This window comes from Taeniopygia guttata, chromosome 2 (assembly GCF_048771995.1).
Source record: "Taeniopygia guttata chromosome 2, bTaeGut7.mat, whole genome shotgun sequence".
Classification (NCBI taxonomy): domain Eukaryota; kingdom Metazoa; phylum Chordata; class Aves; order Passeriformes; family Estrildidae; genus Taeniopygia; species Taeniopygia guttata.
Genome location: NC_133026.1, coordinates 103,385,119 through 103,399,881, shown reverse-complemented (window position 1 = coordinate 103,399,881; position 14,763 = coordinate 103,385,119). Strand labels below are relative to the sequence as shown.

Here is a 14,763-nt window from a genome sequence, read left to right as displayed (position 1 = left end):
GAAAATGCAAACATGTAAGCAGTGAAAAGCCTTACCTCTCCATTGAAAATCTCCTTATCATTAAATACAAAATTGGCCTTTGCATTGCCAGACAGTTTTTCAGCTTGCAGCCAGAATCTCACTTCTCCTTTTTCCAAGATTTCCACAGCCAATTCAGAGATAAGTGGGACAGCTACAAAGAAGAAAGAAAGGAATGATGCCTATTTTGCCTGTGCCCCAACAAATATTGTCTGCAACAACAAGAAAGCCACTTAATCCTTCCATACTCGAATACTGTATGCAAGGTAACTAGCTCATAACAGCTCTTCACATAGACAGAATGCCTCTCCACCCACATATACATAGAATGACAGATGAGATTTAGTCTTTTGATCCTTCAATCACAAGGCCAAACTAAAAGTCTTCAAGGTTTGAGTTATGCTCCATTCTAAAACAAGCCTATTTCAAATGCAAGCTGCAAGTATCTGTAGAGCATTACGTGAGTCTGTATGCTGCAGACTCATGTTTAATTAGCTGTCTAATAAAATTACTGTAAGACAGTGAACTGACTCAGAGGGGAAAAAACAAAACAAATCACTGAAGATCTCCAAGCACAAAGCAAGATCAGAAAGTCAGCTGCTGAGCTGTAGGTTGAGAGATTTTTGAAAACACTCTGATCCTCTTCTGAGTGGAACCTCCATCTCCAGAATTCACCAAATATTCCAACACATCCTGTCTCCCCTGTACATTTTGTTTTCTTACAAGAAACCGAAACTCCCACATATGAACCAATTCAGTGTGTCAACAGGGGAAAAAATATGCAAAAGTCATGTACCATACCATAGATAACTCTTTTTTACTTAGCTAGTTCCTGTTAGTAACAGTCCTCAGCTTGCTTTCACTTTAACTTTTCTTTAAGACACCATAATCAGCAACATTAAGCACGAAGAGTTAGACTCTGACATTGGGGCATATTGCTCATCTCACTGACTTCCTTCATGTTATCTGTCCTGGTGGATGTGCATATTCTCAGTCAAAATCATACTCTCAGCATTATGTGTGCTGCTGTGTGTGAACTCTCCCCCAGGCTCTACTTTCTCGGTAGTGCAAAGTCTGTGTGCCAGGGTGTAGCATAGAAGAGCTGAGGACAGTGCACAAACACGTTGCAAAGCACATGATGATATAGTCATCATGTGTGTAAAGACACACCTCCCAGGGCAGGCTGGTTTCTTTAGCTCAATGCATGCAGAAGCTCAGCAGGACATGACTGAGACAAAAGTAGTGCCTGATTTCTCTCATCCTGCTATTTGCACTGTTCTAAATTACTGCGGTGCCTTCTGGAGCACAGCTGCCACCCCACCCCACTGCCAAACAAACTTAGGGGGTGAGGATGCCTCAGCTCTTCCTTTGCCACACTCAGTCCTTGTCCCTCTCACATCCCACAGCCACTTGTGTGCTTTTAGTGCCTGAGTGGCACAGGGTCTGCCTCTGATAAAACAGAGCTCCTGGAAGGTGAGGCAACAGTCTCAGGGGAACAAAGACAGTTAGGATGAAGGCACATGCTTAACCAAAGAGGGAAAAGCCTGGAGCCTGGAAGGGCAACATTGCCATGAGGGAGTGGGGCAAAGACAACCCCATGGAAGTGTGTCCCTGCTGTGCAAATGGTCCATGTGAGCCTTCCTCACCCAGGACATCACTGTGTGTGTAAGAAACAGAAGGAATCTCAGGGCTTGCATAATTTCTTAAAACAAAGCAACTGAAATGCTACAGGAAGCAAGTGGGAGTGTGAATAGACATCAGGCTGCACGGCTTTTGTCTCACTGTCAGCTCTACAGAAATTTTTATTAACTAAGAATATCTTAGTCTAACATGGAAGAGAGAAAAGTATCTCAGCAGCTGTTAAAGAAATGGCTGAAAGGATGCAAAAGGATTCTTTTTTGGAGAAAAGTCTGATAATTTCCCAGCCTAAAGCAACTGGACAAATTTGCCTTAAAGTCTGTAATGAGCAGAAGTCTTATTTAAAATATTTCCATAAGCACGGATAGCTATTTTAGGCATTTTCCAGTGGTTTTACATCCTAGTTGTGTAGCACCACAAATTACTGGCAGCACTTGACAGGCAGTCCTTGTGCAGTTGCTAAATTGAGGAGTTGGAAGAGTTTCTCTTTACCTTGTACCAACACATTGTCTTACCCATACATGGCTGTGTTCTGTAAGGCAACAGATTCAAGCAACTCCATTTCCCATGGAGTTACTGGCTGCATGTGTTTCTAAGCAAAAGTTCCATTAATTCCTGCTCAGAAGTACAAACAGCTGAATCTCAACCCCTAGCTGTAATATATATTTTTCTTGAAGTGTACACAAGGACCCAGAGTGTCCAAAGCATATAAGATGGCTTCCTCCTTAAGGATACTTTCTGCAGTGTTCTCCCTTTTCCGCCTGTGCCTTCTGGAAGCTCATGCACAGCTGTGTCTGTGCTGGTACCTGATACAGTGCAAAAAAGATGATATGATCTGTGTCCTGAGGAGCCTATTTTGTGGCATTGGTAGTGAACACAAAGCATGGAAGGGTCCTCAGAAGGGAAGGGTCAGGGCAAGTAAGGTCATGCGACAGCAGCAAGGTTTTGTGATGACAGATTTTTAGTGTGAAAATATAATTAGGAAAAGATAACTGGGAGGAGCAGGAGTGAACAAGGGTTTGTTAGGGCTGTCATTAAGCTATCAAAAGGTGATTCAGTATGGTGAGAAGAGTAGAGACAATGAGAAAAAGATGAAGAAAGAAATGACAGAGGTGATGTAGGCAAAAAGGCCATTTCTGTAGCCAAGGACTGGCTGGGCTGAGAGGTGCAATGTGGGCTGAGTTGGAAGAGGTGCCAGCAGTGCATGCACTAAGCTGAAGATTTTAAAATGCAGGCAATAGTTTTACTATCTGGAATGAAAAAGAAGAGACTAAAGTGGGATAAGATGGAACCACGTTTAGGTCTCATCTTGTGTACATTAAGATTAATTATGTAATCCAATATTATTTTTTCCTCATTTATTCAAGTAACATTCCAATAAACATAACCAAATCGTGCTACTACCATATCAAGAGTAGAAAGCATGTTCAAATTTTGTCAAATGTTCCAGGAAAGAGGGAGAGAATTAATTTCAGCAGGGAAATTTTGTACACATAGATCTTTACAGCTGAATTTACTACACTTGCCAAATTTGCTAACCTTAAATTTAACTAATGTTAAATATAGTTGGAGTGAAATTAGAGAATCTTTCAAATTCTGGTTTTCAAATCATGTCAAGCATGCTAGGTAAGCATTAAAGCCTGTTCTGCAGAAGAAGCAAAGCCAATATGATACTTATTTTCCAGGTGTTATACAGACTTATTATATAGACCAGTAGCCTGTAATAGGAAGGGAAGAACAGCAATAATATACAAATGTACTGAAAGAGGGAGAGAAAAAAAGATTATCTTAAATTTTTCAATCCCAATTGACTTTCACTTGAAATTGCTATAGTGACCTCCTTACCTGATGGTGGCAGGAGCTTTGTGACCATAGACTCATAGAATGGTTTGGGTTGGAAAGGGCCTCCAAAGGTCAGCTAATCCAAGCTCCCTGCTATGAGCAGGGACGTATTCAACGTGATCAGGCTTGTGATACCCCACTGCATGCAAAGCTCTTCCCTACAGACATGATTGATTCACTTACTTGGGAATTGGTGTTCATGGCTCAGAGCAAGCAGGCGTTTCATTTCTGCAAAAGACATAAAAGAAGTAATATGAGGTGTGTGCATGCTTTTTGTATCTGAGAGACACAGCAGCAGAGAAAAATAGATGTGAAAGCAAACTAGGCATGCTTAATAAGCATTGTGTCTACCTTCCTCATCAATTGTGTAGCTTGATGAAACTCCATCAGTGTCTGTAACAATACAAGAGTAAATTCCCAAATCATCTTCTCCAAGATCCTTAAAGGAAAGTTTTGACCTATAAGGGAAAAAAACCCGTTACGATGAAAAGGTGAAATCCATTGGAACCAAACTCCTCCTTTCTGTCTATATTACCAGATATGAATAGCCTTGTGTTAGCTTTTGCTCTGACTGATCAGAAAAATGTTTGGCTTTGTCAACTATAAATCAGAGTAAGTCCTACCATGTGTGGTACAAATGGTGATGGCACCAAAAGAAAAAAAGGCATGTTGTCAAGGCTTTGATGACCCTGGAAGGATACTGTAGATTCAGGTCGACTCAGATTCCATATGGCAGCACCATGGTTGTGGTGGGCCCCTGTTTCTTTCAATATAGCTTCTTGCACTAGGAGAGCACATAGGCCCTTAATGGGCTGAACCTGTGCATTCACCTTGTCTTCCTCTGGGAAAAGCCTGAAGAAACAGAGTAGGCTTGGAGACATTATATAAGTTACTAAATCAGGCCATTGTGATGCACTCATAAGAAATCCTTGCTTACAGCAGCAGTTCCAAAGATTACAGCTGCATTACAGGGCAAAAGCATTTTTTAAAAAGTCAGATAATTTTATTATTTGGAGATATAAAATAATAGGAAAAGGAACAATCATCATCATCATCATCATCATCATAATCTGCCTTGACTGACAGGTTATAAGGCGACAGGGCACATATTTTCTCTTCCCATGCCTAAACATCACTAAAGTGCCTACAGGGGAGCTCTGACTCATTCTGTGCAAGCTACAATTTCCAAATGGTCTGGGTATGAATTTACTGGAGAACAGCATTCTCAGGAAGTAACCATCAAGTAACAGAGGCAGTTTTAACTCTTCCTGAGGTCATACATTAAAAGGATTTCTGTGACAGTCTAGATCTCTCAAATACAAGACTATTGCTACCCTTGAGGGTCTTACTTTCCGCCTTTGGTATCGATGTTCAGTCGAGGGTCATCCTCAATTGGTTCATAATTCTTGGACCAAATGAACTTAGAGTCTGGAGACATCTGATCACATTCAAAGTTCAAGGAAATTACTCCATTGTCATCTACATCAACCACCACTTCCTTGGTTCCTTAAAGAGCAGAACAAGGCAATTGCAGTTTCTCAGAGAATTCAGCGAACAAATTTCTTTAGATATCATTCAGAGAGTGGATTAAGCAGATCCTTGCCATTTTCTCAGCTGGAACATAAATTGCTGCACCCATCAATATGGGTTTACAAGAACAGTTATTTTTCTAATCCACAGGTTAAAACACATCATAAATCAACTGATTTACACTCGTGAATCCAAGCATACACAAGAGTCGCAATATTTGCTATGAAAAAACCTGAAGGGGGTAAAAAAAAGGCAAGACTCTAAATCCACTAAATGTCTGAGCTATTAAATAGCAATAGCTTCCATGGTAAGCAGTAGTTACAGCTTTCATTATACAGCATAGATTTCCTATTCTCTAATAGGGTAAGTGCTATACAGGGAATAGCATGCAAATGTGAGCATTTGAAGAGTTGAAGAAGAAGAGGCAGTCAAGTTGCCCCAGCAGCAACAATGTGACTGAGGCATGTTTTTGGTGACACTGGCTTCGCTCAGGGAGGGTGGTTTAATTGCTGTGCTTGGCATCCAGCCCTGCTGCCGTCTGCACCATTAATCCTGGGCCCACAAAGGGAGTGAATATTTGCAATTAGCTGCTTAAGTCACCCACCCATTCTTGCCAATGCCTTCAGTCATTGAGCTGGATAGGGTGACCCAGTTTCTCCTTTTAAAGGCCTTGGGGGTGAATCCTGGGTCAGCAACCTGAAGCCACCTCTATTCTGCTCCCTCACACCCCAGTGGAACTGAGGGAATTTCATCTGGGATTTGGACAACCCAGTGATCTTGTCATCTGTGGCATTAATGTTCATTTCAACAACTTGTCTGAGAATGTCAGAGAGAGCATGTGCACTGAGAGGGGCTGGAGAACATCCAGCCTTCTTTTCTGAATAGCTCTGAGCTGGATCTCGCATCTGAATAGGGCACTCATGTCCCATTACTTGGGCTAAGACAATTCTAGGCTGCCCAGAATACTAATGACACACTTTCTCCACAAAGTATTGTACTTCAAGGACAAGAGCCTTATTCCTGACACTGAAATTGAATGCTTTATTTTCAGCATAATTCTTAGTGACCCTCGAGCCTAGTAGGAGATTTCTGTGTTTCATCGTCCTAAAACTATACATGCCTTTTCCAGCTGCGAGCAGCTCCTGTCATGACAATCTGTGTACACACAACTTTCTTAGTCTTCACACTTTTCCATGAGCATTTAATGAAAGATGAGATTAATATTCCCATTTGGTACTGTTATGTACCAGCCTTTGCAGTAGTGAAGCACATTATGTACCAGTATGTGATAAATGAAGTCTGAGACCTACAAATATTTTACTAGGCAGCAGTATATTTGCAATTTTTTGTTATAATTTAATTTATTATATGCAAAATTCATCACTTGAAATTTTCTTAGTGTTTAGTTTCTTCTAGGTCATTAGCCCATGAATCTTTTGATGGCACTTTATGTGACATGGAAAGAATTACAGCCATAAGGGTAATTTGAACAATAGAATCTTTTACATTTGCTTCAAAGCATTCTCATTATGGTAACAATGTATACCATTTATTTCCAGAAGTGATGATGGAATTTACCTCTAATATTTATATGAGTAAAAAAAATTTCTAAATTACTGACCACATTTGAAGACCTCACTCCACCTATCCTGCAAAGTGGAGCCAAAGAAGCTGCCATAGTGCTAGCAGTCTTAATTTCCCTCTTCTAGATAGCTTGGTGGTTTCAATATATTATCCAGAGCTTCTCTTAGAGTCATAGTAAGAAATAAAATACTTACGTGTCATATCACATCTCCATTATTCTGAGCATTTTATTGTATTGAAAGAAAATAAATAACAGAACATAAAGCAGACATATTCCACACACCAGAGGTAATGGCATCATTTTGAATACAGCCAGTCAGAAAAGTTGAATGGGACGATTTCCTCAATTTCTGAGGTTCAAGGACTAAGGGCAGTGCTGCAGAAGAGTTGCAGTCTGCTCTTAGACTTTCCTTGTTTCCTGTGAGATCCACATATGCTGAAGTGCTTTTGTGAAACACCAAAAGTACAGATCAAAAGTAGTCTGGACTGGTATTTGTTTACATGGTTGGGATTTTTCATTTAATTTTAGAAGATAACTGTACAAATGAAACATGGTTTTCAATGAAAAGAAAGTGGATGCAAAGTATTGGATAATTATATTTACACATTTCTTTGGATAAAGTCAACTGTCACCCTTTGTATGAAAGCAACTATTTTCATTCAGGATATTATTTGCTTGCATTCTTTGATTAGAAATCTCAGTTGTCTTGCAATTTTACACATTCACCAAAAGTAGCATTCCAGCAGGAACTTTCTAGAGAGACCTGACAATATTTTGTCTCCATACAAGATGGTGATAGAGGTATGATCATTGGGCAGTACCAAAATATCTGTGGTAATTTTTATAAAATGGGGTAATTTTTCTTGACATTTTTGTGGTTAGAGTGAGAAAGGTGGAAACCTGCTCAAGAGACTATTTGATGAAATAAATGTTTTTAATAAGTTTTTGTCTTTTCTTAATACCTTTAAGAAGCTTAGTTTGGTGGATTCTGTATCAGCAGGTCTCAGCTCAAAATATGGGTCAAGTAGATTTGTACACGTAAGTAATTTTCAGTTTCTCTGAGTGTTCACTGGGTTAAATCCTCACTTTCTGGTGATCCCTCAGACATCCTACCTATGAACCCTCCTTCTCTAATAGTGAGATCTATAAACCAAACGTTCTGCACAAGTTCACCTCTTTTGAGTGAATACTGAACACCATGTACAATTTTTTTTGTTATGTTGGTCATCTTCACAAGAGTGTTTGTAATTCTTCTCAATTGTAGTAACATGGTCAACCCTTTATTTAGGGCACTTGAAGAGTGTTATCATCACAATGCTTTAGCAGAAGTATGACACAAAGATATTAACACCCAATGAAACAGATTAGCAAAGCCAAAATTTAATACTAATAGTGCCTTAATTCTCTTATTAGAAGTGGCTGCTGTATATAGTTGTTTTCAGGAATAAATTTTTATGGTTTGCCTTACTCCACTTGCAGGTGATAGAAAGAGCCCTGGTGTTTCAGCACCACCAAATTATGTTTCCTATATGTTTCAAAGATCCTGTTTCAAACCCTTCTTATTAATAAAATTACTTACCTCCTTTTTGTCCTTGTATCCCAATCCTACATGCTTTCTGCTGACCATCTACTCCTTCCAGTCTCTTTTTCCTATCCCAGCTCAATAGCAGTCACTCCAGCCTCCCTACTCTGCTACTCTAAGTTTTCCAATTCTTTTACAAACCTAGCTTCAGACCTCCTTTTTCAGGCTTTCTTGACTTACAGCCTCAATGAGGTCTAACTCAATACTTGCTAGAATTTTTGCTGCCCTGGTCATAAGGATTGGGCATCTATGAGAGCTGAGCAGCAGGATATAAAAATTAGCCTAGGTGTCAGAAACTGGGAAAGGATCCCAGGGAGATGAAGTCTGCAGGTGTAGGAAGGGAATTGTCAGAGGAGAAGAGGATGTATGATGGATGTAGGTTGAATTGTACCCCTGTACCTTCTTACATCATACTAACCTTATACTGGATTTGTTTTAAGTATCTGGGATTTCATTTTTGCACCTTGTAGGACCCTGCACTTCTAAAATAGTCTGTAGACAAGGAAATCACAAGTCCATGCTTGGGTTTTCTGGGAGGGGCTTGGTGACAAAAAAGTGTGGTTTCTGATCAGTCATCTCCGTTACTTGTACAGCTAAATAAACCCCAGGGGTTCCAGAAATTCCAGGTATGGAGAGGCTGCCTTTGCACTGGTTGCTGTGTTTCTTGGTGATCTTATAGACATGCTGGACCCAGCCTTCAAGGATGATTACAACAAAGAATTTCACTGCTGAAAGTGGTCTTCAAAGTCACTACACTGTGCTTTTAAAACCTTTATTTTAAAGACCAAGAGAAAAAAAAATGTAGTTTCTTTTATCCTTTCCTTAGGCACATTATATAAGAAAAGGAGAATGATAAAGCATAAACAACTGGGTTAATACAGGAAAGGCAAAATTTACATCCGTAATATTGTTTTGTTGAGCTGATCTTACTTGGTCCTCTACTTTTGCACCTACCTGTAGAGACATGCAAATCTTACAACTTTATTGCATCTTTATATTCCTGAACCTGTAGTTATGATAAGAAAATCTGTTCTGACCTTAAAATGTACCAGACAATGAACTTAATATATGGCCCGCAACTCATATCTTGCTTCATAAAAAAGCTTGACTTGAGAAGGATCAGATTCTTGGCATGTAGCCTACAGGTAAACACATTGCACAAACAGGAACCTGTGTAAATATGATGACAAAGAGGAAATCTTGCTGACAAACCTGGTCGTGTTTCAGCTATGACAGCATCTGTGACATCTGATGGCTTCCCAACACCAGCCTGGTTTGTTGCCCGCACACGAAACACGTAGCTCACACCTTGTGTCAGGCCACCGATCTGGAGGAACCAAATACATACAGTGGTGTGTTGCAAAACACTGATTTTAATTTCACACTTATTAAGATCAGTCTGGGTATATGACAATTCTATTTCCTTTCTTTTTTTGGTCTTTTCCAGTTATCTTTTTTTTTTTTTTTATGTTCAACTCCAGAGTGACATGACTAATCTGTATGACTTGCTCCTTCCTTGTGTGCATGGTTAATGTTCAGGCAGCGTCACTGCTGTCATTGATTTCTTAGCAAAAGGAGCACTGGTTTTAGAACACGATGTTTTTAACTCATGTACATTGACCTCTGAAACATCATAGTCTTTTACTGCAGATAAATGCTGGCTTTAAAAAAATTAAATTATCAGGGTAATAAGTGCCAGCCACACCTATTTAGAAACAAGAGGGGATTTAATAGTACAGATTTAATTGCAGTGACTTGAGGAATTATACTGAAATTATATCACCTGGGGATACTCCTATAAAATATATATTAAAGGATCACACTTTAAAATTACTTGTCTTTCAAATATTCTGAAAAGTATAAAAATAGCAAACCTACTTCAGACTTATCTCTAGGACTGAGATACTGCTGATCACTTATTTCAAAGTCATTTCACAAAATTATGTATCATATGGCCTACTGAGTATTCCTTTAAGTGGAGCCATGATCAGCTCAGGATGATGCTATCAAAACTGAATTCCCCAAGGTTATGCTGCTATGCCATTATTTGAATCTTCAGCTATTTACCTTCAAGTATTTCTTTTGAAGGGGTTTCTCATTGACACTTCTCCAGTGTTCCTCCTTTGCTTCAGTTTCCTTCATATCAACATAATAACCAACTATGGGACTACGACCAGAATAAACTGGTTCCTTCCACAGTAAAACCAGAGAGTCCTTCCTAACTTCTGTGCATTTGACATCATGGGGTGGCCCTGAAATGTAAAAGTTGGGGTTGTGGTGTCAAAATAAATCCCGAAGGGACCAATGCATATGACTCCAGAACCAAAACCAGACAGAACTGAGAATTGTACACAGAATTTATATAACATTTAGCTCCTCTGTATCATACCTTGACCCAATGTACAAAATACAACCCATGCCAATTAAAAAGACTAGCCCAAAACACAGTCTAATTGGTTGAGATTGATATCTTGATCAAATATTCATGAGCTTACAAAATGGACAGATAATCCCAAACTCTGGGAAATAAGTTAATTATTAAGCTAATGTGCTGCTTCAAGAACTGGTCTAAAGTCCACTGAAGTCAGTGGAGGTTGTTTTCATTAATTTCAATGAATGGTAAAAGGTCATGGATCTGGCGTTGTAGTGATATATTTAGACAAGGGTTACAAGACCCCATTCTTCTCTGCCTTGTATCTTAGACAGGTACTTATGTCTAGTACTTAAACTAGAAGGCAAAGTGCCAGACACAGTAGAGGAGCAAAGATGGAAAGATAAAGAAAACTAAAGAATCTCCTTGTAAAATGCTACTAATTCAATAGGGATTATGTAAGGCATTACTCTAATGGTACGAAATCAAAGTGCTGACAATTCAAGACTGGCCATGAACTTCAGTGTCCCAGTGATTCCCCTGCAAAATGCCTGCATTAGATAATCAGTCCCAGAGCACCCTTGGGCTGTGTCCCACTCAGGATCCTACCAGGCACAGCAATGGTCCACTCTTCACATTTGAAGGGCTTGCTGGGTTTGGAGGGTGCCCCAACCCCCGCCAGGTTAGCAGCAGCCACCTGGAACTGGTACACCATGTTTTCCTTCAGGTTTTGGATCTGCAGGATCAATAAGATGGTACTTATAAACTTTGCATTAGGACTTCAGAAGAAAGTCACAATGGGAATTGTTAAAAACATGAGCATGCTTTTAAATATGCCTGAAGATGGAAGCATTATTGACATCTTAACACGATAATTATCTTGGCTTTTCCTCTGATCAGTGATGGAGTGAGTGATCTTAGCACACTCAAATTGTAACCTCCTTTTCCTTATTGATAGCCAGTTTGTAGCCAGGGAGGAAACAAGGTACTGATCCACAATCGTCTTAGTCTGTCTTGTGGTATGGAGCAAGTTCACTTAAGGCAAGAGTTGTCCTCAGAGTGGGGTGAAACTCAGTCCTGGCACTGCTTTTCATTTCTAAAGCAGCTCAACAAGGTTGTCTCTAAATTGGGTCAAGAACTGATCACAAAAACCAGCTGGCACAGAGCTGGTTTTAGCACCAGCAAGCACTGGGATATGTCCCCCAAACCAGTAGGAATTCCATTTATTATGAGGGCCTGACTTACAAATTATCAGACTATGTCAATGAATTTACAGATGACAACTGGTGCCAGACTAACAAGTAAGCGTACAAACAATTTTGCAGAGAAGTTTAATAGGGCTAAATAAATTTACTATCATGGAATTCAAACCCTCTGAATAGTTATCTGTACACTGAATCGTACTTCATCCCAAGCCATCTTTGAGATTTGATTTGAAAGCACTGCCTGCTCCCCCAGCAATAACTGGAGTTAACCTCTTACCCTGTATGCCCTCTCAGTAACAGCTTTAATGTTGGCCTCCTTCCATTTCCCAGGAACTCCATCAACCACTTCCCTATAGTTCACGTAGTAGCCGGTGATTTCAGTTCCACCAATGGCTTCAGGTTGTTTCCATCCCAGCACCATCGAGTCACGGACACTCTCGAGTACCACGATGTCATAAGGTGGAGATGGGGCAGCTGTTTCAATGTCAATAACACGTGAGTAGGAGGCAGAATTTCAGGCTTGCTTTCACTTACCATATTCAGGCAGCTCCTACCCTGTATTTCCTAATTAGGACAATATTTATGTGCTCAAGGGAAGTTTCTGGAGCTGGAATAAGAAATGAAGTATGAAAGCTTCCACAAGCCAAATGCAAAGTCCAAACTGCATAGGAATTAGTTTTCAGGATCCCCTGTTTTTGAAAATCAGGCTGATACACAGCAAAAGAATGTGTTGCAATTGCAGCTCTGATGCAAGTGATCAAGACTCACTTTAGTCTGTGAAAAATGAGGAACTAAAACTAGCATTGCAGGAAAAGCAAAAAAATTTGAGATGCAATGATTTGTTTTCTTTTACAGAAAGCAAACCCCTTTTCACATTCATTGTGGTTTCCTTTTTAAAATAAAAATAGTGTCACATTCATTCCTCTCAAGAATTTCCTTTACCTGTTTGTTTTTTTCTTTTAAATTTATTTACTGTGCAAATTTTATCATTGCACCCATCATGTGGTCTTACCTTAATGGAAGGCAGAGTGATCATCGGCACTGCAGTATGACCAGAAATGGAACATGTCTGTTACTGGAACTTACATTAAAAAATATGTGGCATAATCCTCCTTCTTTGATTTTTTTAACAATACAGAAATCATTCACTTTATCCAAACCCACTTTCTTATATTTCTTCTGTATCTAGTAGGAAAATGCTTGCCTACATTCAATATGTAACATACCAGTGAAAAGCATTACTTGTGCCCCTGAAGTCATACTTTGGATGGAAATTCCACATCATATATGTTTCCTTTTGTGTGTAATGTTTTATATTGGTGTCAGCTAGGCCCAGGCGCCCTTAATTTGTTTTCTGTTCAATATTTTGTCTCTCACTTTGGAGGCCTAGGGAGGAGTTGAGTTCCTTGGCCAGGTATCAGGACTCAAATGGAATTCAAGACCCACATATCTTGGACAAAATGAGTGTTTAGGTATTGAAATTTAAAACATGATTTTGTGCATGTGCCTATAACTTGATAGGTTTTCCTCCTTACATTGCACTATTAGTCAGAGATAGAACACAATTCATTAGCACAGTGTGTCATCAGGTAAAATGTAGCTTAAGCTAAAATCCACAAAGGATCTTCATATTTTCTAACAGAACACAGATTTTCATGCTTACCATCATAGTCAGATTTTGTTTCCTTCCCACATATATAAAAAAGAGAACTAGGTAACCAGATTTCTAACAAATTACTGAAGTGATTTAAAAATAATATAACACCTTGGATACATTAATATGCAGTCAAACAAGCCTTTAAATTACTAACCATATTGATCTGTTTCACTTTCATTAACCACTGAGTTTGTAAAATGATCTCCAATACCATTACATGCATAATGATCTTAATGGAGAGGTGACCACATAATTAATGGGTTTGATAGAAGATGCGTCACTGTAGAGCCTGTCCATGTGTAGCACAGTTGAACAGAAGTTACAGCAGTCTGAAGTGGACCTACCAAAGCAGCAAAATCTATTTATTCATTAATTCTCACCTGTATCTTTCTTCCTTGTAACTTTTTCCACTGTCAAAAGATCCCCGGGTCGAGACTTACTTGCCTGCTTAGCAGCAACTTTTTGTGGTGCAGATGTGACAGCATCCTTAACCATTTCTCTCGTGTTACTGTCTCCTGTTCTCCCCAGTTTGCCACAGCTACTGGGCAGTGTCTTTCTATTAAATTTAGCATTGCATTTTAGCAAAGCATCTGTGTCAAAGATAGGCTGGGAGGCCTCATGCATGCCTTCCCAGCTGGTAGTGCAGTCTGTTAGTCCATCAGCTTTACCACTCAGTTCAGGACACACACCATGAAGCAATCCTCCCCCTATAATTGCCAGAAAACAGCAAAGACATTTGGATTTAGAACACATTCTATTTTCTTAACTTAGGCAACAGAGTTAAGAAATGCATGCAGTGAACAATACAGCTAAGTATGACAAGTCACTGTGTTTACGCACAAAATGTTACGCTTGAATTCAAGAAAATTTGAAATGCATAGAATTCCTCTCAGCCTGCTCACAAATAATGTCTTTTAAAATAATGTCTAGTATTCAGAATAGGAAAAAATATGTAAAGTTAATAGTATTGCTTTGCTACAGTTATTTTAGTCTTAGATCTTCCGGATCACATTTGTGTTCCTATGAAGATGATCTCACAAAATTGCCCTAGGCCACATGTCTCTGCTTGAAGGTTGAGAGGTATGCAGCTTCAATACAAATGAGAGTGAGGGTGTTGCAGACATACAATTCATTCTAGTCCAATGATCTCGTTAATCTTTATGGATTAGTTCAGGCAGTGGCAAACAGAAACAATCCATCAGCACAGGGAGAACACACAGGGTTATAGAAGGTTTACAGACAACATATTACACTATTAGGTTTAGTCACAGAAACAAATTTCTTAGGAACTGACTATATATAGGATGATGTGCATTCAAGGTGATATACCAGATT

General features: G+C 39.4%; 1 protein-coding gene across 8 annotated transcripts in view; it reads right to left on the bottom strand.

The window, feature by feature from the left end:
• MYOM1 (myomesin 1) overlaps window positions 1-14,763 on the bottom strand; it is a 109,715-nt gene that overhangs the window by 19,772 nt on the left and 75,180 nt on the right. For 5 of the 8 annotated variants that reach the window (XM_072924545.1, XM_072924547.1, XM_072924550.1 and 2 more), the window contains exons 18-26: window positions 13,809-14,135; window positions 12,049-12,245; window positions 11,176-11,302; window positions 10,263-10,447; window positions 9,408-9,522; window positions 4,848-5,004; window positions 3,850-3,956; window positions 3,682-3,726; window positions 36-172 (exon numbers count right to left, since the gene is read on the bottom strand). In XM_072924545.1, the coding sequence (XP_072780646.1) occupies window positions 36-172; window positions 3,682-3,726; window positions 3,850-3,956; window positions 4,848-5,004; window positions 9,408-9,522; window positions 10,263-10,447; window positions 11,176-11,302; window positions 12,049-12,245; window positions 13,809-14,135 (1,397 nt within the window). The remainder of the gene's footprint in view (window positions 1-35; window positions 173-3,681; window positions 3,727-3,849; window positions 3,957-4,847; window positions 5,005-9,407; window positions 9,523-10,262; window positions 10,448-11,175; window positions 11,303-12,048; window positions 12,246-13,808; window positions 14,136-14,763) is intronic. The other 3 variants (XM_072924549.1, XM_072924551.1, XM_072924548.1) reach the window with 2 other exon arrangements.